The following is a 22,627-nucleotide window of genomic DNA, read 5'->3' on the forward strand; positions in this document are numbered from 1 at the left end:
TCTTTTCTGCCTGTATGTTATTATCTACCGTCTAAAAGCACAGTCGTAGGGGGCCACCAGTTTATTTAACTGTACAAGGGTGCAACCGCATGGGGAGTATTTCGCAATTCGTGCTAGCCATCATTAGCAGTTGGATAGCATGACGTTAAGTCGCAAAGCCTCGTGATACTGGTAAACCTAACTTTCTCTTCGAGGTTTTACATGATTGTCGTTTATGTAAGCCAACCAACGTGTAGGGTCACAGCAGTTCAGCCAATTGCATTGGCTAAAATTCTTCATAGGTGGGCCTTATCGAAGACAGGGTAGGTTGTTAGAAAGTTAATGGCTGGGGGAGAAAGATATGCCTCTACTCTCGCTTCAGGAGAGTTTTTCGATTTCCTGAAGTGAAAACACATTTATTCAAAAAGCATACCAGACGGTAGATTACCTGATTAATATTTTTACCTACCTACGTATTGTTCTGACAAGTATGCAGGATGCATTAGCCGGGACGGCTATGCTCACGGACGGCTTTGAGGACGAGATAGACTCGGTGACTCCACGGTCCCCAGCGGTAGGGATGGGGGTAGGAGCAACACCAGGAGTCGGACTTGGGGGAATAGGTATCGGTGTTGGAGGAAAGAAAGTACGCTTGTTTAACGAGCCAGGTGGGCCTAGTGCAGACAGACTGGATTTTACATTAGCAGCGGCTGCAGTGCTCTCCTCTGGACCTGGGTCCGGCAGCGACGAGGACGAGGTGTCTGAGGTAAGCTAAGAGCCATCGGTAGCTAAAATGCTAGCGAACGAGCCCACAGCGGCTTTAGTATCTAGACGGCTAGCTAGTTAGCCAACTAGCCAGCACTCACTGACCGATACAATTACGTAAAAACAACCAGCTGAATCCCTTCTAATGTAACAGCATACAAGTAAAACAAAAATCATTTTCATTTCATTGTCAACAATCGCGCTAGACGATGCCATTTTTTCACAATTGATCGATGTTATGTTTTATTTATGCGGCGTAGGCTGAGATCTGGGCCTAGTACTGGGTGGCTAGCAATGGCAGCGCCAATGCCCAAGTCTCGCACTCGTTTTCAACTTTGCAGCGATTTTCATGTGGTAGCATGTAACGTTAGTGTTTGGAAAACAACGTAGCCTCTTATTATTTGATAACAAACATTACAAGTGTTTACCTGACAGTCAGTTTAATTAGCTGTACAGATGACACTTCTATCTCTCTCTCTCTCGACACTTTTAGCTGTGCTTATTAGCTGCGTGCTTAAATAATGCAAGCTTGTCATTCATTATCCCAACCTTACAATCTGTTTTAAATAATCTAGAATAATGCAGTTGTTGTCATGGGGCTTTTGACAGTATAAAACGGTAATTGGACAACTGTATGCAGCGTGCTGTGGTTTACCACCCTCTTGTGCTGAAACTCAGAGATATTGAGATATTCTCACTGTCTGTCATTTTAACTTAACGGTAGGGGTTAAAGGTGCCTTCCGGAATTTTTCACCTCAAGGGAAAAATGGCAGTGCGTATGGTCCCCGAAACGGTACACAAGGTGTAATACGTCATCTGTAAGTCACGTCCTTTAAACGCGCCTTCACTTGTATTCGGTGGGGCTGGCATTGGTCCCCCTCGCTCTCACCTCCGTGTGAGTCACAACACAGAGGGCGGCCACAAGCACATAAGACCTTCTACATAATTAACCAGTTATTCCGAGATGGACCGTCAGAGCAGGATCTTGCTATTGAATCAGTGAGATAAAGGTACCTAATGATTGTGTGTCCCCTGTACTTCAATCACATTTTGTCAATGTTGAGTCTAGGCTTACCAGTGTCATTAAGTTCAGATCAACTGTTTGTTTTCCATGTCAGTGATCAGTGGCGCATAATCCAACTCATCAGTAGTTGAGAAATGCTAAAGAGACTTTTTTGGTCAGATTCATGACTATAAGGTTGTCAAAGGTCTGAAGGTTCTTGGGGGGAAAAGCTTAGTGTGTTTTTGTTTCGCTGCAAGCAGACACTGTACCTATCTCCCCACAAAATCTGTGATGGATGCAGAGGTTTAGAGGTGGATCTCTTTCTTCCAACATCTGCCAGGGATGTTCTCTTTTCAGGTTGCTGGTCTCAGGGTGCTTTCCTGCCTGTGAGCACCAACCTTGGTTCTCAATGGGCTGTAAGGGCCAGTAAAGTTTAAAACAAAAATTGAGTGCTGCAAATCCACTTCAGGCAATGGCATCATAAATGAATGGTTCAATATGGAATAATCTGGTGTCAAGTTTTTTAAGTACACTGTATGGTGTACTTCGTAATAAACATAGACATGTTTAGCGAATAAAATCTTTAAAAGACTGAAAATGGTTTGAGCCAGCACTTGCGTGTCTGTGGAAATACTAGCCAATTTGCTTTGGATATCTGTAGAAAATAGTGGCAGGTCTTTATAAATAATATAAACTGCTGTCCATTCTATTCCCTGGCTTCAAGTCTGATACGCCTGGTGTGGTTATTAAGTCAAGGCTGTTGATGATTGCAAACAGCTTTTAACAGGTTAAAATTAGATTTTAGAACTTGGTCACTACTTATCAACGGCCATCATAGATATTGTTACCCATGCCACTAGCTAAGTGCTAATGAAACATTCGATGCACATTTTCTTCTGATGTCATATTACGCCAAGGTTTTCAGGATCAGTGGTAACATGGAAAGGACCGATTAGGGTTAACAATATGAAGAGATCTGGCACTTGGACATTCTAGACAAATTGAAAACCTTTTGAGCAGCATGTTGTGGCCATTGCAGTTGTCCTGTTTCTCCCAGTTGCTCTTGACAGCTGCCATCAAAGCACCCCAGGATTTTCTCACAAAAACTAGTCCTTCTCTATTCCTTTTTTACATTTTTACAAACAAAATATTTCTTGTTTGCCACTCAGACATTTACAACTTGTATGAGAGGCCTTTGGGAACAGCCATTGCAGAGGCTTTTGTTAAGTATTATCCCCGCCAAGAGCTCTGTGCACTAGGCCAAAGCTAAAATTTGAGGTCCAGGATTAGGTGAATGCTTTTCCAGGCCTTTCCTGCTCTCAAGACGCATTTGATTCTGGGAACTGTAGTTCATTAACCGGGGAGGATCCTGCTCATTGTTGCTCAGTAGGGCTGTTTCTGGACTACAGTTCCCACAGGTCATTGTGTACTGCATTCTTTACATTCATGTCCCTCCACATTCCTGCCCTCCATTAGCAGTTGCCCTCTCCGCTCCAGCACAGATAAATAGAGCTTAGGTAAAAACCTATTTATGTAAAACAAGCCGGTAGGTCTAATTGATATTGGCATGACTTGTTACATCAATGTAACACAAGGAAAAAGCCCAGACGTTCTGCAGTCTCTGAGACGGTACAGGGGGCCTTGTAACAGGGTTTAAGTTATCCGATATCACGTGTAGTTGTCCAGCAGATCAAAATATCAATGGCCAAAATGTCCGCTGGGAAATATGCCAAATAAATGAATTCACTAATTGCATATTCAATAGCCTAATATTGTTTGACCTATTAAATATGTTGTGAGACAACTTGAATATTTACATATATTATGCAAAAGTTTGGTTTTGCCTCAGCTGAAGCGACAATGAGAGATTCATAGCAAGCATGGGACATTCAAGCATGGTGCGAGATATACACATTTTCAGCGCTTGAGCACTAGCCACCATGCAGGTAGTAACCAGTACCACCAGAAAATTGACCATTCTCACAGTCTTTGTGCCTACATTCAAAAAAGAAATCTGATTTGGAGAAAACCATATGATTCTTCGGGGAAACAAAATGCCAGCAGTTAGCTATAGTGCTGGCTGACACATGCATTCGATCTGCTGTCTTTATTGGTGAAAACCCATGTTAAAATAAAGCTTGATAGTTTATCATGTTGGTGGGAATATATTTTGTAGCATGTGACTGCTATAAGTTATTTAATATAATTGAGAAAGCCAAACAGGAGCCAACGCCTTTCTGCCTGTTGGCTCGTCTCTGCATATTAGCACGACTCTGAAATGTCAAAGCGATGCAGACATCCCTGGGCCAGTTCTTGTTTAAAGAATAAGGGATGGTGCAAGGAATGCAGCCGGGGCCAGCGAGAATACAGAAAAGTCGCCCACTCCAAAAGAAATGGAAGATGTGATGGCCAAAACAACAAACAATGTTTTAAACCAGAATGGCAAGAAAAATCTAATGGATAAGACATGAATAGGTAGATGGAACAGTAAGTTTGTGAAGAGTTGCATTTGTGCTGACTACTTTTAATGAAATGCATTTGTTGGAGGGTAGCTTTAAATGTAGACAATTATATGGCTATTTAAAACATATGTCTGGTATGCCCTATATGGCCAGAATTCGGGAAGTGTAAAATGCCAACTATTATTATTCAAGTAGTTTTGAACATGATGGTCATGAGTGCAGTAGGCTGCATCACAAGAAAACAAATCGTCCAGAGAGACGTGTTATTACCGAACAAAGTGTGAGTAATGAACAAAGTCTTGATAAATAGAAATAAAGTTGTAGTCTAAAAAGGCTTGACTGTGTTGTGTGTGTGTGTGTGTGTGTGTGTGCTGTTGTTTGACATGGTCTCGACCTTCGCACACCTTGGCTGTTTGACACAGCTGTCAGATGGTCAAAAGAGCAAGTGGCATGTGTACTCAATGTGCTGAGCGCTGTTTCCCCCTGTTCCATGTAGAAGGGTCGCCTCTGGTCACGACCTCCCCACTGAGCAGCGCACCACGCCCGTGTATCCTTGGCTCTTTTGGACACATGGCAGACTCAGCCAAGGCGAAGTGGGGAAACATGGCTTATTCTAGTGTTCCAGTGTGTTACATGGCTTATTCTAGTGTTCCAGTGTGTTACATGGCTTATTCTAGTGTTCCAGTGTGTTACATGGCTTATTCTAGTGTTACATGGTTTATTCTAGTCATAATCCCCCTAGGGATGCACTGATTATTTGGCCTCACAGTGTCCCGTGATGTAGGACTATAAACCAGAAACATGTACAAATGGCTAATGCTGACCAGTGATGGTTAGGCATATTTCGTGGGTCACATTTGAAACTGCCCCATCTCCCAATGTTAACTTTGTCCTGTGTCGCTCACACTCATTGGTGTTTAAATAGCAATAGTCTTATGACAGTGAAGCAGGCAGCATCGCAAGCACAAACAGAGCTTGCCATCAACCTTTTAACAGAGAAAATAGCGGAAGGTAAACGGTCAAAAGTGTGGCTGTGTTTTGCGGTTGCAGATCTGCCCAGGACTCTTGCCTTCTCTCCCCTCTTTACACGCAATTGTTTTGTTGCATTTGCTGCACTTCGCGGTGTTTGAATCTTTTTGTGCAAAATACAGCCACACTTTTGACCGTTTACCTTTCGCTACTTTCTCTGTTAAAAGGTTGATGGCGAGCCCTGTTTGTGCTTGCGCTGTTAAATGCTGCCTGCTTCACTGTCATAAGACTGTTGCTATGAAAACACCAATGAGCGTGAGCGCCACAGGACAAAGTTAACATTGGGAGATGGGGCAGTTTTAAATGTGACCCACGAAATATGCCTGGCAACAAAATAAAATATAATTCATACAGATCATACTCATACATACATACGCCACTCACGTTACTGCTAGTTAGCTATCGCTAGTTTTCTACTGTTTTGGAACCAGCCTCCGTGTTTCATGTTGCAGCCTGAAATAATTCCTGTTTATAAGACAACATTTTACGTAAGTTTTGTTAATTTAGCTGCATGATTTGTTGCTGTTATTCATTTCACTCGGCTCAGGCACCGAAAGGAAGCACCGAAATCTGCCTGACATTTCGGTCCGGTTTGTTCATTTAGCTGCATGATTTGTTGCTGTCATTCATTTCAATCGGCTCAGGCACCGAAAGGAAGCACCGAAATCTGCGTGACATTTCGGTTCGGGTAGGTACCGGTTGTATAGTCCCGGTGCCATATTGGTACCGGTTCTCGGTACCCAACCCTAGTGATGGTGTGCATTAATTTCATAAAATGACTCGAAAGGCAAACAAAAATAAATGAATAGCCTACATTCCATTGAGATTTATATGTATGTTATTATTTTTTATTTCCACATTATGGGCCTAAAATATTATGAAATATTTACATAGCCTAATTCCTAGAATTATTTGGGATTCTGTTTTGCTTACCACAAGATTAATACAGGTAAACCTGCTCTTGATGGCATAGTTGACCGCGGCTTGTAAGCAGCAGGAATCGTTTGCCTAACAGCAAAGATGGCACATAGGCCCACATTACACCAAAATAGAAGTTGGCAGAGATGGGAAATAGGTCTACCTAAAAATTAGGGATGCACAATATTGAATTTTAGCCGATATCCGATATGCCGATATACAAGCTCATTTTGGCCGATTGCCGATACCGATATATACACCTCAGCTTTTTAATTATTGAAAAGTCTCTCCTGTACTAGAATGAATCTGTTATTATGCTAGGGTATTGCTGTATACAGGACATTACAGATACAGACAATTAATATTTCTATCACAAAAGAAAATAATAACAGATTGAAATGAACAGATAGTTCACGTAGCACTAAACAGACACGTCTAATGCGTGAACGTTAACGTTAACGGCAGTGTTCCGCAGTTTTCCCTCTGGCTACTTTTGAAGTGTTGACGCGGGTTGAATTTTTTTCCCCGCTGGTTCAGGTAAACCTAATTCTAACCTAATTTATACCCAAATCCTACCAACGTGACTTCAGAACAGCACGTAAACACATGGACATGGGACAAGCTGAAATTATTTTAATTCAGTAAATACATAGCCTATTGTAACGTGCCGGCATAGTTAACACTATTGGTTAAAAAGTGAATCATTCAGCTTGCAAAATAGAAATATTTGAAATAGACAGGCAGTCACTGCAGTTACAGTCATAACAGCCCCCCCCCCCCCCCCCCCCTTGGTTGGCTAATTAAATCACTATGTCCGAATTCATAATTCTGTTAGAAAAATAGAACGTTTAGCTAATTATTGTAGTTATATTGCTGGGTAACATATCTTCTTTGCAGTTATCATGTGACTGAGATTAGCTGGGTTATGCAGTTTTGTGTGTAGGAAAGAAACAAAGTATATGTTTTTATGAGATAAAAATAGGCCATATGTTTTTATATTGTTATGTTTATTTTATGGTTTGAGTTCTAAAGTGTGTGTGTTAACTTAATGACCATGAGGAATTCTGGTTCCCAAGGCCACTTGAAGGTGGAAAGGTACTTTTCCCAGAAGTTAGTTGTTTCCAAACGTGGCAGCTAGGGTTGTGCCGATGGACGATATCATCGTCCATCGTCATTTTTGACCCACCATCATGATGGATGGTAACCATCGTGATGCCACGCCCCCCCATATGAATTAAAGTCAGGCATGAAAATGAAATAGGCTACTGCTACAATATGCCTAATTGGCTTATTCTTGTACAATTTATTATTATTATTAGGGTATTATGTCTAGGTTACAGCTTTTCTTCGTTTTTCCCACGTCAAACATTTCATGTTATTCACGTTATCTAAGCCTGCTCCTGCGTCGGGAAACTTGCTCATTGTCAACAGAAATATGACGTTCAACTTTAGCGAAAGCATTAACTTCAGTGCAATGGCTACAAAATAGAATAGATATGAAGGGACAGAAGATAGCTCGATCAACTAGGCCTACTCACATTCAAAGCCAAATTGCTATTTGGAACCACGAGGATATATTTGGCTTTGAACGAACAGCGGACACTAAATATTAGCAAGGGGGATCTTCTCACCCCTCATTCGCTAACATTACATTGTTATCAGAATAGCCCTTGCTCCGTTAATTTCACATAATTTATCTGAGGATTGTTTCATATCTATGTGAAGCCATTTAACATCATACAAGTGGTTGTGATCACTTTGAACCAAAGACTGCTTTTTATTGGTGAGCTGATTTTGAGGAATTAAACTCCAGCTGAAGTTGTGTCCTGGTTGTTACGGTTAAATGCCTGCTATGCTAGCTTACTAGCTAGCTAGGACACTTTAAATTACCTTCAACGATTTAAATGGAAGAGTTCAATTTGCATGAAATGACAGCTAGTTATCTAGCTGGTGTTATAGTCTCCTCGACTTAACTATACAATTATAATGGAGACTGGTAGAAACCCTCTGGCTGCCTCTGCAACTTCGTATGAAACAGTTCATATTCACGAGTTCAAATATCCAGATATTAAAACGAATTCATCACAAGCTAGCAACTGCCAACTGTATGAACCTTACCAATGTGAATGTAAAGAATGCTGATATGAAATATGAAAAACAACCAGTTGTCAATGTGCAAGCTACCAATTGAATGGGTTCATTTATTTGTAAATCTGACACTGCAAGAGTCGGTGCAGCCACGAACCTCACCGCAGCCACGAACCTCACTGCTAGTCACTGTTCAACATTGGTAACGTAACGGCATTTTAAAACATAAATGGGACTGAGTTGTACAACCCCTAGCCCCCCCCCCCCCCCCCCCCCCCCCCCGAGACGATATCATCGTCCATCACGATGTTTCAATGTAAACATCGTCTTCTGCCAAATAAGGAGACATCGCCCAACATACACCCCTGAATTGTCCCTCCAGTCCCACTCTCTGCATGAATACTGCCATGGCTCAGACCCATGAATGACAGAGAGATTATTGTTCTGATTGATTGGGTATGTCCTTATCCTGATTCGTTGAATTTAGGGTTATTTCAAAAAAAAAAAAATGTGTTCCATTTGACAGTTGGGCCGCACAGGTAATGGAATGTATCTGTAGCAGTTTGCAAACTATGACTTAAAACTAATAAAAAAATGTTTTGGCGTATATATGTAGACTTGGTGGCTAGGTAATGGAGCATCTTCAGAAGTCATACATCACTGATAATGTCTACTCCCATACCTCGCCTCCACCCCGAACATTCCATTTGGGGATGGTGCTGATGAATGGGACTGCAACAAAAACCACATCACTGCCATTCCACAGTGTTGGGAGGTGTTACGCAGTGCTGAGCCAGTCACTGCAGTTACAGTCATAACAGCCCCCCCCCCCCCCCCCCCTCCCATCCCTATGGAGCTTTTGTCTTGGACTGTGGCCTTGTCTACATGTATCCCTGTTTTTTTTGTATTCTTTTATTCAGAAAACTCACTTTTGAAACGTCCATGCACACGGTCATTTATTTCCGCATGAGAACCAGAAAACATGTTACCAAGTAACTCAACATGTTCAGGACCAAGTCATTTCAAATGAATGAACTACAAGGGCACTCTCCACCAAGGCCAAATGGTGTACCTTGCAACATTTATTACCACAGACCGCAAGGTGGAACTCTTTGAACACTGCAGTAAGAACATTTCTATCCAGCTGCAGCCCTAATTGAGGGCCAAGCAAGAACGCTGTGGAAGCACCTGTTGTGTCTCTACTATGTCTTATTCTTCAGTTATTCAATCGAATGAGCGCAAAGCAAAATTGGCTGCAATGGAAACCTGGTGAAGTCCCCAGTACGCATGTGACATCACAGCTGACTTCAAAAGAGCCTGGTTTATTGAAGGAGGAGGATTTCAGGGCTCTTATAATGTCATACCTCATCGGGGCACCCCACTGACTTCAAACCCATTTGAGCAATAGGCACTCAATTCTCCTTGTATTAGTTTGACCATCCGGTGCTGTAACCTGCCTCCAGACCTCTTTTCAATCTGACTTGGTTTGTGTTGTGTAGGTAACCAATATTCAGCTCAAAATGGGAATGAACAAATCGCCAAACCTCACAGTAACACGATTAATTACATAGTAATTGCAAATTCAATAGTTTGCCTGCATGTTGTAATGAATAACACTTTGAGAAGAGCCAAACCCATCTAGTTAACTCTCACGCACTCTCTTATTTGTCCCTTAGGTGGAGTCTTTCATCCTGGATCAGGAGGACCTGGACAACCCCATCATGAAGACGGCATCTGAGCTGCTCCTCTCCAGTGCCACAGACGGTGTGGACCTGCGAACAGTGGACCCAGAGACACAGGCTCGGTTGGAAGCCCTGCTGGAAGCTGCAGGTATGAGCGGACGCATGAGCCTAGGGCAGGCCCACCTTTGGTGGGCTTCAACAGTAGGCACCTTTCCACTGCCGGAACTAGCGGGCCATTTTAGGGCGTCCTTTGGTTGCTGGAGCCGCGCCTTGATGAGCCCTATTTAGGGCCGTTTACAGGGGAGAAATAAGTACCTGCTCCAGGGCAGGAACTCCTATCTGGTTAAATTCAACATGAGAAGAAGACAAGAAGCGGAGAGTTAACATGTTGAGGTTACTGTCGCTCAATGAACACAAGCTAAATCAGCTGGGATGAAGGCTTTAATTAAGCAGCTAGAATATAGTCTTTCATAAATCACCTGTAATATAGACTTTAATTAATCAACAGTGGTGCTGGGATCTTTTTTTTTCAAGTCATTAAAGCTGCTATGAAGCCTAGTGTTAACAACTTGATGGCAAAATTCAACTGCTGACTCCCCCATGGGTCAATCCTCACATTATCTAGAAATTCTCTGGTTTAGCGGTGTAAGGATATATAGAAATAAATTGCTACTTTGTCGAGCTAGGAATTAAAATGGCTCTCAAAGAACAAAATAATTTTGGTACATCAATTTGTAGGTCCAGTAGTTCCTGCACCGTGGTGGAAAAGCAAACGACAAAAAGGACCGAGATGAGAGCCGTCCCCGTAAACGTTCAAGCCACTTGAAAGTCCGACAAGTTCATGCAGTGGAAAGTGGCCTAATATGACAAAAGCAGCGCATTCGTGGTGCATTGTGAGTTGGGACAAAAATGTTGCGTGCAGTTAACAAGATTCTAGCATGTATTGATCACATACCATAACCCAGGGCACCATTCTTCATGCGTGAATTACCTTCCTGTTCTTGGAATCTGTTATTGCAGTATTTGTCAACACAACAAGTTGATGAAGCCAAACTGCTCAGGAGTAGCTTGTAAACCATATGAAATCCCAGTTCAACATGAGACTGGAAGCCTACAGTAGCCATGCCATTTACATCATAAACACCAGTCACTAGGGATGCGTACCGGTCCGGCGTACCGGTTCTGGACTTGTAAAAACGTTTAGGTTCAGGTCCAGAAAAACCGAAACCCCAGTGATTCGGTACTGGACTTGTAAAAAATCTAGCACTCACATACTATATCCTACTATATTTTCGTTCTAGACCACCTTGAAATTCGCGGTGGAAAAAGACATTCCTATACCGTTACGCACCCGGACCGAAATGTCGCGCAGATTTCGGTGCCTGAGCCGATTTAAATAAATAACAGCAACAAATCATGCAGCTAAATCTTGAAAACTTATGTAAAATGTTGTCTTATAAACATGAGTTATTTCAGGCTGCAACATGAAACACAGGGGCTGCTTCCAAAACAGTAGAAAACTAGCGATAGCTAACTAGCAGTAACGTTAGTGGTGTAAGTATGATTTGTATGAATTATTTTGTATTTTTTTGCCAGGCAGATTTCGTGGGGCACATTTACAACTGCCCTAGCTCCCACTATAAACGTTGTCCTGTGTCGCTCATTGGTGTTTAGCAACAGTCGTATGACAATGAAGAGCAGGCAGCATGTCACAGAACAAGAACAAACAGAGCTAGCCATAAACCTTTTAACAGAGAAAATACCGAAAGGTAAACGGTCAAAAGTGTGGCTGTATTTTGCACAAAAAGATTCAAACATCGCGACGTGCAGCAAATGCAACACAACAATTGCGTGTAAAGAGGAGAGAAGGTCAACAGCAAATCAGCAACCTCAGACTGACAAATAAACGGAGATCACAGCAAAACGTATAATAGTCTCTTAAAGGGGCAGTGCACATTTTCTCGTACTCAGTGTGTTCAAGTAAAAAGATTAACTATAAACAGATAGAAAAAATCGATATAAACAAATCAGAAATGGTGAAATTTCATTAAAATAAATAATACAATACAAACAAAATAATACATTTTTGACTCCAAAGGCAAATATGCTCATATTTTTGCAAAATAAGTTTGAAGCTGTAGAGTGTGTGTGTGTGTGTTTTTTTGTACTTATTTATATTTATTTAAGTAGACTTTAAACTGTTGTTTACAGTTAATATAATGTTCATAGTTTGAAGTAAAAAAAAAAAAAAGCTGTAGTTTGAAGCCAAATGTTTTGTATGTATTTATATTAATAGTATACTTTAAACAGTTCATATATTCAAATATGCCATGGGTTCGGGTCCGGACTTATTAGGTCCGGACCTGAACCTAAACCTCTGGATTCGAATTCGGACCTGAACCTGAACGTGGGTTTAGGTATGCATCCCTACCAGTCACTACATCCCACTATTAGGAATTGCAAGTAAATCAGATTTTAAAAGATCAAATTCCTGTCATGTTTCTTTCCTCAGTTATGGTTATGTCAGGTTGGCTTTATACATATACATAACCTATTCAAATTTGCTAAACATAGTTTTCATATATTCCCCCTTCCAAAAAAAACCTTAAACACAATGGGCCTCATTCTCGACAGTAGTTGAGAAGACTTTAAGAAGGACTTTCTGCTGAACTCCACTTCGGTGGATTTAGGAAAACATTTGCCATTCTCGATAGTTTTCTCATCTTTGATTTCTTTTGAACTTCAGAAGACTTTCAGAACGGGAAATAGAAGTCGCAACTCTGCCGGAATCTTCTCGAATGCGATTCCTCAAATAATCGCATTTTAAAAAACTGGGTTAATGGCTGAATTTGTATAAATTTCACATTTATAGTCATGATTCTACGAGGCATTGTGATGTCATTAAATAAATAAATGGACTGAATGTGAATGTAAATGTACACGAACACTGCAAATGTAAGTGAATAAATAAATAAACTAGGGCCGGGACTTTAACGCGTTAATTTAGATTAATTAATTACACAGAAATTAACGCGTTAAAAAAATTGACGCATCTTAATCGTATCTATTTTTGCACCGCGGAACGTTTCTCACTGGATGAGTTTCAGACGGACCGATTATACTGGCGCACCAACTAACGCGGATAAATTCGGTTCAAACAAGTTGAACCATAGACATATATACATGAGTTGAACAACAAACCAGTGGCGCACAGTGAACATGAAGAAAGAAGCTGATGAGACCGCGTTGGTTGGCCCAGTCAGTGGATGGGACATTTTGTTACAAAAAACGAACGGATGGAAGCGTCGATAAGAACATGGTTCAGTGCAGGCTATGCAACAAGGAATTCGCATATCACTGCAGCACATCGAGTATCACCTCAATGCAAAGCCTGACTCCGGGTACAATCCACACACAACCAACACTCCACCAGAGATGTTTTCTAACAGTCTAACAATATTCTGAATGTACTTGAAAGTATTGTGTTTTACTTAAAAACCCCAAAGTATTATAGTTTACAGAAGGTCTACCTATCTATAGGCTACCTGAATTTCTGAAATGTAGCCTACTACATTTCTAAATGTGGTATTGCTACACTTAATGGCAAAAATTGCACTGGTCTGTTGGACTTCAACAAAAATAAACAATATTTTTGTTGCTTAAGCTTATGTATTCAGTCATTATTCAATGGTATACTAAAAATCTATGTGAAAAACATTACTTCTCACTGTTCTCAGGTCAAATATTTATATGCGATTAAAATGCGATTAATTTCGATTAATTTATTACAAAGCCTCTAATTAATTCGATTAATTTTTTTAATCGAGTCCCGGCCCTAAAATAAACACTAACCCCACCCTCGTTAAAATAGCCATAGTGGAATAGAATGGACACATAACGTCCTGCAGTACCTCCATGTCTGCACCAGTTAAGTTAAATCTGCGTTTTTTGCTCGCTTTCCACTGAGCCATGACTCGCCTTACGAGGTGCTTTCGTGTGGATTCGGGAGATTCCGACAGCACACACTTCTACGGTTACGTGCCCTAATAAGGAGCTGGCAGGGTGTGTATGTATGCAAATTTTCACTTTTCACAATTCCACTTTCACGAGAACACGCATCAATTTTAGAAACTAATCCGGGGGAACACAGCTGAGAAGACTTCGGCTGCTTATGAACGCATTTTCAAGCTTGCAGGAATGCGGCGGAAGTGTTTCCCTCACGTTGTTTTTACGAAGTCGTGTAAGACACATTTCAGAAGAATATCAGAAAATAATCGAGAATGAGGCCCAATAATTGTAACTCGTCAAAGCTATCAATTATCATTGTCAGTCAAAGAGCTGTCTGATTATAACACATTCACACACACACACACAGTGATGACTTAGCCCCCCTTACCATAATTGTCTGGGGACGACCTAGATCATGGTCTTACTTTAGTTCCAAGAACCGAGTTAGCCACAACTTTTGATGGTTAAACAAATTATCTAGGTAGGGCCAATAGTTTTCCGCGTCAAAAAAAAGCAAATTCCGTGTCACGTTTTTGGTAATTCCGTGATTCCGCGTCAAAAAAATAAAAACAGCCGTATAATGCCTTTCTGCACGTTAACTGTATGAAAAACTCTGTTGATAGTGATGTTGCCTAGCAACGCTGTTTGCGTGCGTGCAGCACCCACAGTTAAGATACTGTCGAGTTCAGTTTGTCGCTAAGTAGTTGACCATACTGTGCCTTATACATTTCCAATGCTTAAATCATCATTGTTCGACCTGTATGTGAGGCATTATGTGCATACTTAATGAAAGTAAGGGTTTTCATGAAGTTGCTTCTGTAATAGATCGTGTAATTAAATACCAAATTTTGGGCTACCTGCTCGTGCTATTAGTAGTGATTAGCATGATGCTAAGCGGAGATTTAGCTATGTTCTGTTCTTATGTTGATACGCTGTAATAAAGATGGGTTCAATCCTGTTAAGATTTCGACTGGATGAGATATGAATGACATCCATGTTGCCTAGTGTAATGTCCACTATTATATGTATCTGGTAATATTAGTTGTGTAATTGTTATTGTGTAGCAATAAGTCATGGTAATGTAATTCAGTGCAGTGCTAATTAGTCCCCATAAATTAGACTGCTTGGTAACTCAGTGAATAATACGTGCCCTTCTTAGATTGTTGTTTGCCAGCCATCAACACAACAGAAGACTTAACATTTTTAGTTTTTAATGCGATTGGGAAGATGAGCAAATGAACGTGACTACCCTTGAAAAGGGGGGCGTGGCCGGAGCAGAGTTCAGCGCAGACGTGACATTTTCTGACCGCTTTTGTTCTTTAATTAATGTTTGTTCATTGTTGCGATCGTTGTTGTGTTTATTTGAAAGACATTCAGTCTTACAGGGTAAAATACAGGGGGTTTTGGGCGATTTTGATGCACAAAATTATGTTTCCGTTTGAAAAGTTGCAATTCCGTTTTCAGTGGTCCATTCTGTTTCAGATGGTCCATTCCGCGTATTCCGTCCGTTTTCCGTTTTCGCGGAAAACTATTGGCCCTATCTAGGATATGTGACATTATTTCATGTTTTAAGCCACGTATGTAAAAAAGCCTTAGTTGCATGAAAAAGAACCATGGAGATCTCACCTCTGTCTATTTGGGCTTAGGAGCATGAAGAAAAACCATGGAGATCTCTGCCCTGTCTATTAGGGCTCAGAAGCATGAAGAAGAACCATGGAGATCTCTTCTCTCAGTTCTGTCCTATTGTGCCTCCCCCCCTGTCTCTCTATTTGCCTTTGAAGGCCAGTGATGAGTGCTGCAAATCTTTTGGCTTATGTTTGGAGGACGTACATTCTCACTAACCTCTGTCATACTGGTGGGTTAGTTAACATAACAGAACATGAAGCAGTGTGTGGCAAGATCCTCTCCACAAGGGCATCCAGGTCCTCTGTTGATTCATAAAACAATGACACATCATGACTTTGAAAATCCACTCAAATCCAATTTGCACACTGGTTTAAAAACACAATATTAAAATGTCTCCTGGTTTTATGCGTTTACAATATAAAGCTTTATGTCAATTTTCTCAAGGACCTCCGGGAAGACAAACTTGGCTGCACCCCATGCCATATCTTTTGTTTTGGTCTATGGGATGTTTGTTTTCCTTTGGTCAAGGTCACCTGTTGAAGTTGGAACGCTCCCACTTTTCCACATGCATATAAAGTGCCAGTGATCAGGGTGGGCGCTTCCTCTCTTGAACCTGACCCTTTCGAACTAGATTGGAATACAGTTTTCACAACACCAGCCGCTGGAGCCTTACTGTTGAAGTGACCCGCCCATCTACACATGGTTGTGTTTTTGTTCTAGTCCAGTTACTCTTATGGAGGCGGCCATTGCCCTTTCTTGTGGAAAAGGTCTTATATAGGTCAGAAGAGAGAGAGTGTGTGTGTGTGTGTGTGTGTGTGTGTGTGTGTGTGTGTGTAAAAGAGTCAAAAGAAACCAAACACACACACAGGGATCTTGCGGCGTGCTGCACTGGATTCCTCTGTGCTTGCCTCTGACCAGCTCATTTAGTATTCATTGAGGAAAGGCTGTTTAGGGTCCCTTGCCATCCTGTTTGCTGCAATGAGTTCATGTCCAAACGGGCCAGACCCTTTCTTCTCCAACGTCATTAGCTAACAAGCCACTTTCTCCTACTCCTTTTTGTTTTTACTCTTCACAAATTAGACTTTGAACTGCGCCAGTGACTCAGGAACACACAGTTGCATAAACATTTCCAGCTTGCTTGTAAATGTAGCTTCAAAAATGCCAGGCTTAGAGTTGTTTTTTGGGCCATATGATATCTAACAATACAATTGCCTCTAGGCGCTTAACAGAGCCCAGAGCCTAGACCCCCTTAGTGCATGCACAATGGCAACAGGGGCAAGAAAAAACTCCCTGTTAGGCAGGAAGAAACCTTAAGCAGAACCACGGCACATAAGGGGGGACCCATCTGCTTGAGGTTGGCCGGGTGGAGGTGGGAAGGGGGGAAGTTGTGTGGCAGAAGGGGAAAGGAGGCAACAGGGGTTGTACACAGCCAGCATTTGGTCACGGGACACAGACATCCGGTGGTAAAATACATGATACAGGCAAGACCGGTTTACTGTACTAATAGGGTAACTGTTACAGGGTTAGGGGACGTAGGGACAGAGAAACATTTCAGTGGTGGCAATAATGTATATTGTATATAAATGCTAGCATAGGGTATGGGTGGGTGCAATTGGCCGAGGGTTTCTCCAGGTAGACCAGGTGGAGAGACTACAGCAGCGTGCCATGGGGAGAAGGTCTTGATTAGTAGGGAAAGAAAAGGAAGAAAGTGGGTGGGTAGAGATACGTCTCAGATAGTGGCACATGCAATCCAAATTAGTCAGTAGTTCAATGAAAAACAGTGTTTTGAGACACATTTCCTTTTTCTTCTTTTGCTGCCACACTAAAGGCAAGAAATAATTATGCGTCCTCCAGAAATATCCTCTGTGACGTCATCTTGACATGCTTCCAAGGGTCGTGCTGCCCTGCCGGCAGGGGCACTAACCTCACTTGACACTGGATATTAGTGATGACAGTCAAAGACTTTGTTATGCGGCCACAATCATGACATATACCCAAGCCTGCGACAGTCAAGAGAGAGAAGCTCTTTATAGTGGAGCATATCTGAAGGGACCTGAAGTCATATACTCAATTAGGGCTGGGTGATATGGAAAAAAACATCACGATATGGATTATTTTATATCACGATAGCGATATATATCACGATATGCCCTCTTGCTCTACTGGATAGGGGTGTACTTAAAAGTGTGATCCATCACGACCTGTACCACAATTACGCAGATTGTACTGAACGTTTCCATTGAATCTTTAAATAGTAAGATTAAAACAAAGTGCATGTAGTGACATTTAGTCCAGTGCTTGTGGCTTTCAGTGGTTCTTTAATGTACTTTCAGAAGATAAATCAAGTGTTAAAAAACTTTCTTTTCAATGTTTGTTCATATGTTATAGCAATAATGATGAGAAACATTTTCTTATTACACATTACACATACGCCCCATTGACCGCTTCAGCCCGTTGGTGCAACAGTGAAGACGGTCCTGTAAACAAACGCAAGTAAACGATGGAGCTGCGTTCTATCTGGATAAAAAGCATATTAGCGTTTACATTTCCCAACCAATTTCATTTTTATCTTCAATGGTTTATGATCTACTAGGAGTACCAAAAAAAACCTCCATGCTGCTTAGAATCTAGATAGTTAAGCTATAAACGCCATAGACACACATGTATGCTATATGTCTATGATAATCGCTGCTAGATGCTCACTGTTCTTGTGCTCCCACAGCTCCTTCACTTTTGAAATACTGAAAAGAAATCTAAACTAACAAAATAGTGCATCTTAAACTACTACTATTTGACCATCATTGAGAAAAATGGAACAGAATCTGCTAATAAATGGCTACACTTGTATTATACTCGTATTATACGGCTCTTCAAAATGTTCAAAAAAGTTCCCACCCCAGCATTTGCACGTCTGTAATGTCTTGATTTTCACTGCTGCGATAAAGTAATGACGCTGTCATTAGCAATGGGTGTCGATGCCCAATTGTATAACAGCGGCTGTGGTAACAGTTACACCTTCCTGCAGCGCGTCCATCATTCATTTTTTTTTAAACCAGAATTAAATTTCGCGGGCTCTCACAGTCAATCGCAAACGTATGATGCAAAGCAGCGTAATGTAAAGCGGTGTCGTGTCGCAAAACCACGTTCTCTAAAAATTATCTTAATATTCTTTTTTTACAGTTATATAAACTTAGAGTTTGCACAGTAAGAAAAGCAAAATGTTATATTAGGATGTGAAATTATATTAAAATGTATATTAGCTGTAGTAATGAAAAAAAAAGTTTATCACGATAGAAAAGATAGAGGAGAAAGGTCACGATATACACGTTTCTATCGTCCTCACGATATATATCGTCATATCGCCCAGCCCTTTACTCAATGTATTAGGATCATTCCTTTTCTCTGATCACTTGAAGATGGAATGTGTGATCGATGGGTCACCCTTAACCCATAGTTAAGGTTGTCCTTTTATAAAATGTATGTTTCAAGATTTATGGGAGACCTTTGTTGAGCCTATTGTTTGACATTTGTATTGAATGCACAGACATGATTTTAAGTCTGTGAGATAATGTGTGGGAAAAATCCTCAATTCAATATTTAACAGGTTAACCAACGTATACAAACAAAAAACTGTCACTAAAATATTGCCTTCTCACTGTACATTTCCATAGCCTTCAATCTCCCTGTATTGGCAGACCACATGATGTGGAGCATCATTCTCATATGGAACTGTACAGTCTCTGTTTGAATAACATGTGATCACTTTTGAAGTGGCTAATATGGATCTGCATGCTCTAGACATAAAATCTAGCAGTCAATACAAGTTTGACTCTTGAAGTTTGTGTGCACGCACACGTGTGTGTGTGTGTGTGTGTAATTCAAGGCTGCCACTAACTCCTGGATTGGGTTTGAATGCTGACTTGGCCCCTTCTGCCTGTGTGCTTTGTGTCTCTGCATGTGTGTGTGGAACCCCTGTCCTCGGCAGGCATTGGTAAACTCTCGACTGCGGATGGTAAAGCCTTTGCAGATCCTGAGGTGTTGCGGCGTCTGACGTCATCCGTGAGCTGCGCGCTGGACGAGGCTGCGGCCGCCCTAACACGTATGCGGGCTGAGAACACACTCAACGCGGGTCAGCCAGACAAGTATGGGTCCCCTGCACTCTGCCTTCAATACCCCAGTCACACATAAGCCGTACACCCCATGTCCACAAACCATTAAGATGGGAAAAGCACATGATCTCTCGTGTAGTAGGAGACGGAAGCATTTGTAGTTAAGTACCCAGTGGAGAAACCTCATGTGTCTCCAATAATAAAGGGATCAATTGCAGTTTTTTAGCAATACTATGCTCAAGCTCACTTCAACAAAGACACTTTGGAACCAGATAAACCTCAAGTTTCCGTATGATTTAATTAAATTGCACTAATGTGGTTTATTTTCATTTGAAATACATTTAGCTCGTTACGTCTTTGATATATCGAACCATTTAAGTCTGAATTTCCAACGGTAGGGGTTTGTTGGCTCATTATGCTATATAGGCACATATAGGTGACCATTGTGTGTTTGTGTTGTGTCACATCACTGAGGCAGTAATTGTAGCAGTCTGGTTGTTTTCAGCCGGAGTTTAGCCGAGGCGTGCTCGGACGGGGACGTCAACGCCGTGCGCAAGCTCCTGGACGAGGGGCGCAGCGTCAACGAACACACGGAGGAGGGCGAGAGCCTGCTCTGTCTGGCCTGCTCGGCTGGCTACTATGAACTTGCACAGGTACAGAATTTTGAGTGGAAGGAGTATGTATGCATGTTTGAGGTAAGGATGTGCGTCATGAAGGAGGTCTTAATTCTTCCTGGAGGGCAGTTTAGTCAAAACCCACCGCTGCTCCAGAGCCTCAACTATGGTTTTGTGCAAGGACTATGGATGAGTGGATGTGAGCTGTAGATGTGCTTTTCCTTAATGTAGTTCTGATTTTCATATCTTGGTTAATCCAGTGTTTCAGATGAGCCCACAGTTAATGTAAACATGTGTTAAGTTCATAATTACCAAACATCATCAGAAATAATCCTTTGAACTTGTTCCATCTTTAATCCGATCCACCATTTTCTTCTTCTGCTGCTGCTGCTGTTGTCTTCATTGTGTTGTGTACTTGTCTTGTTACTGCTCTTCAGATCTCTGTCTGCTCTGCCCACAGGTGCTCTTGGCCATGCATGCCAACGTAGAAGACCGGGGCATTAAAGGTGACATTACCCCTCTGATGGCAGCGGCGAGCGGCGGCTATGTGGACATAGTCAAACTACTACTGGTTCATGGAGCCGACGTCAACGCTCAGTCATCTACAGGTACACATCTAGAGGGCGCACAATAGCGTTTCTTCTGCTCATTTATTATAATGCTTGTATAAATGTTAACGGGTTTCAAAGAATGGGTTTCAAAGCAACCAATGAGGTGTAAGAAAGAAAAGTCAAGAAAGTATTTGGAATGGCAGTTTTGTCCAAAGACATATACAGCTGACTGAGAGGACACGCAGTTTCATCTCTTTCAAAGCAAGCTGGTCCCTTATGGAGTAAAAATTGGGTCAGAAGTTCACACAAAATTAAGATTGTAGATTTTAAGATAAGTTTGTTCTTTGGGCGTTGAGCTACTCCCCTCCTTACCTAGTTGAATACAACCTAACTTCGCCTTGCTAGTCTTCAACGGCTTACCAGGCTCGAGGCAAACTTTAAACGCGGACTCTCGGGAATTCATCAAACCATAGACGCAGTCAAACTTCCAAACCAGGAAGCGTACCCCCACCCGGGATTACAGCGAAAAATAACAAACACAAAAAACAGTACTTCGAAGGAAGTACACAGCTGGAGAACTCTTAAGTAAAGGAGTTTGCTCTGTTTACTGTATCCCGGACAAGGTCCCAATTATTATGTTACGGCCAGCCGCAACATAAGAGGCAGACAACGAAAAGGTTTATTACAAAAGCAGGCGTGTTTATTCAGTCCACTACAATCTTAAAGCAAAAGCAACATGTCTAGGGGGTTCAAACGTCGGTATCCTGAGAGCCGAGAGAGACAGGTTTCCAGTGATCCTTTATCTCGCACGCCTCCCCAGGTGTGGATAAACAGGCAATCAACCCGTTGTGGGCGTAACGTCGTCCCCACTGATGTCTGCAGGCCATGCATGGCCACTGCAATGTCTGCAGGGGCACAGGGGGCTGTAACAACAACAGCATATTGTTCGTAAGACAACCAGAAATATAAAAAACATCAAAACATGTAAGTTAAATAAACAAAATGTAGCTTGCATTCCTATCTTGCATTACATTTTTTTTTTTTTTTTATGTGTTGTGTCAGATATGCATTGCTTATTTCAGATTTTTGCCCTTTTTCTCAAGTGAATGGGTGTGAAGAGAGTATAGAGACAGGGCTAACCTGATTAGTTCACCTTAAAGCTTTAATTTCAACACAATCAGGCTAATATTAGCAGCCAACAGTATTTCGTTTTCAGCACATTGTTGTCTGCAACCAAGATCAAGCTCATCTTGTATTTGGTTATGGCCATAACCAACCCGGTGACCTCAACAATAGCAAATATCAGTTCAGATTCTAACACATTCAGATATGTTATTATAAACAATGGGCTTCATTCTTAAATATTTTCTGAAGTTTCTTCTGAAATGTTTTCTTACGGACTTTGGAAGACGTGATAAAAGACCCCCGCCTGATTCATGAATAGGGATGTCACGAGAACCGATACTTACGATACCTTTCGGTACTAAAATAACAAAACACAGACGATACCCATTTTTTTGAAGCACCGTGAGTACCGTGAGCGCCGGTGCCAGCTGTTAGAATCGGTGCTGTGCTTCTTCTGGAACTGACAGGGGCAGTATACGCTTCGGTGTTCCAGTCGAAGTTTTGACATGTTTTTCACACGCAGATCTGCCATTTACTATTGTAAACGATGAAACTAGTGGAGGCGGCCAGGTGTGAAGTGTTGCCAAACTGGAAATGGCGTATCGTATCAGGCTCATTTTGGAGGATAATAATCATATCTGGCAACACCGGGAAGGCGGTCGACCAAT

At 41.6% G+C, this 22,627-nt stretch overlaps 1 protein-coding gene across 8 annotated transcripts in view; it reads left to right on the top strand.

Moving 5' to 3' along the window:
- Positions 1 to 330: 330 nt before the first annotated feature.
- The window catches only part of LOC308366888 (ankyrin repeat and KH domain-containing protein 1-like), a 53,989-nt gene continuing 31,692 nt past the window's right edge, over positions 331 to 22,627 (top strand). For 4 of the 8 annotated variants that reach the window (XM_080840669.1, XM_080840670.1, XM_080840672.1 and 1 more), the window contains exons 1-5: positions 331 to 745; positions 9,921 to 10,074; positions 19,546 to 19,702; positions 20,160 to 20,322; positions 20,744 to 20,891. In XM_080840669.1, coding sequence (XP_080696795.1) covers positions 470 to 745; positions 9,921 to 10,074; positions 19,546 to 19,702; positions 20,160 to 20,322; positions 20,744 to 20,891 — 898 coding nt within the window. In that variant the 5' untranslated portion in view covers positions 331 to 469. The remainder of the gene's footprint in view (positions 746 to 9,920; positions 10,075 to 19,545; positions 19,703 to 20,159; positions 20,323 to 20,743; positions 20,892 to 22,627) is intronic. The other 4 variants (XM_080840671.1, XM_080840676.1, XM_080840673.1 and 1 more) reach the window with 3 other exon arrangements.

This window comes from Sprattus sprattus (assembly GCF_963457725.1).
Source record: "Sprattus sprattus genome assembly, chromosome: 6".
In the NCBI taxonomy this organism is placed as follows: Eukaryota; Metazoa; Chordata; class Actinopteri; order Clupeiformes; family Clupeidae; genus Sprattus; species Sprattus sprattus.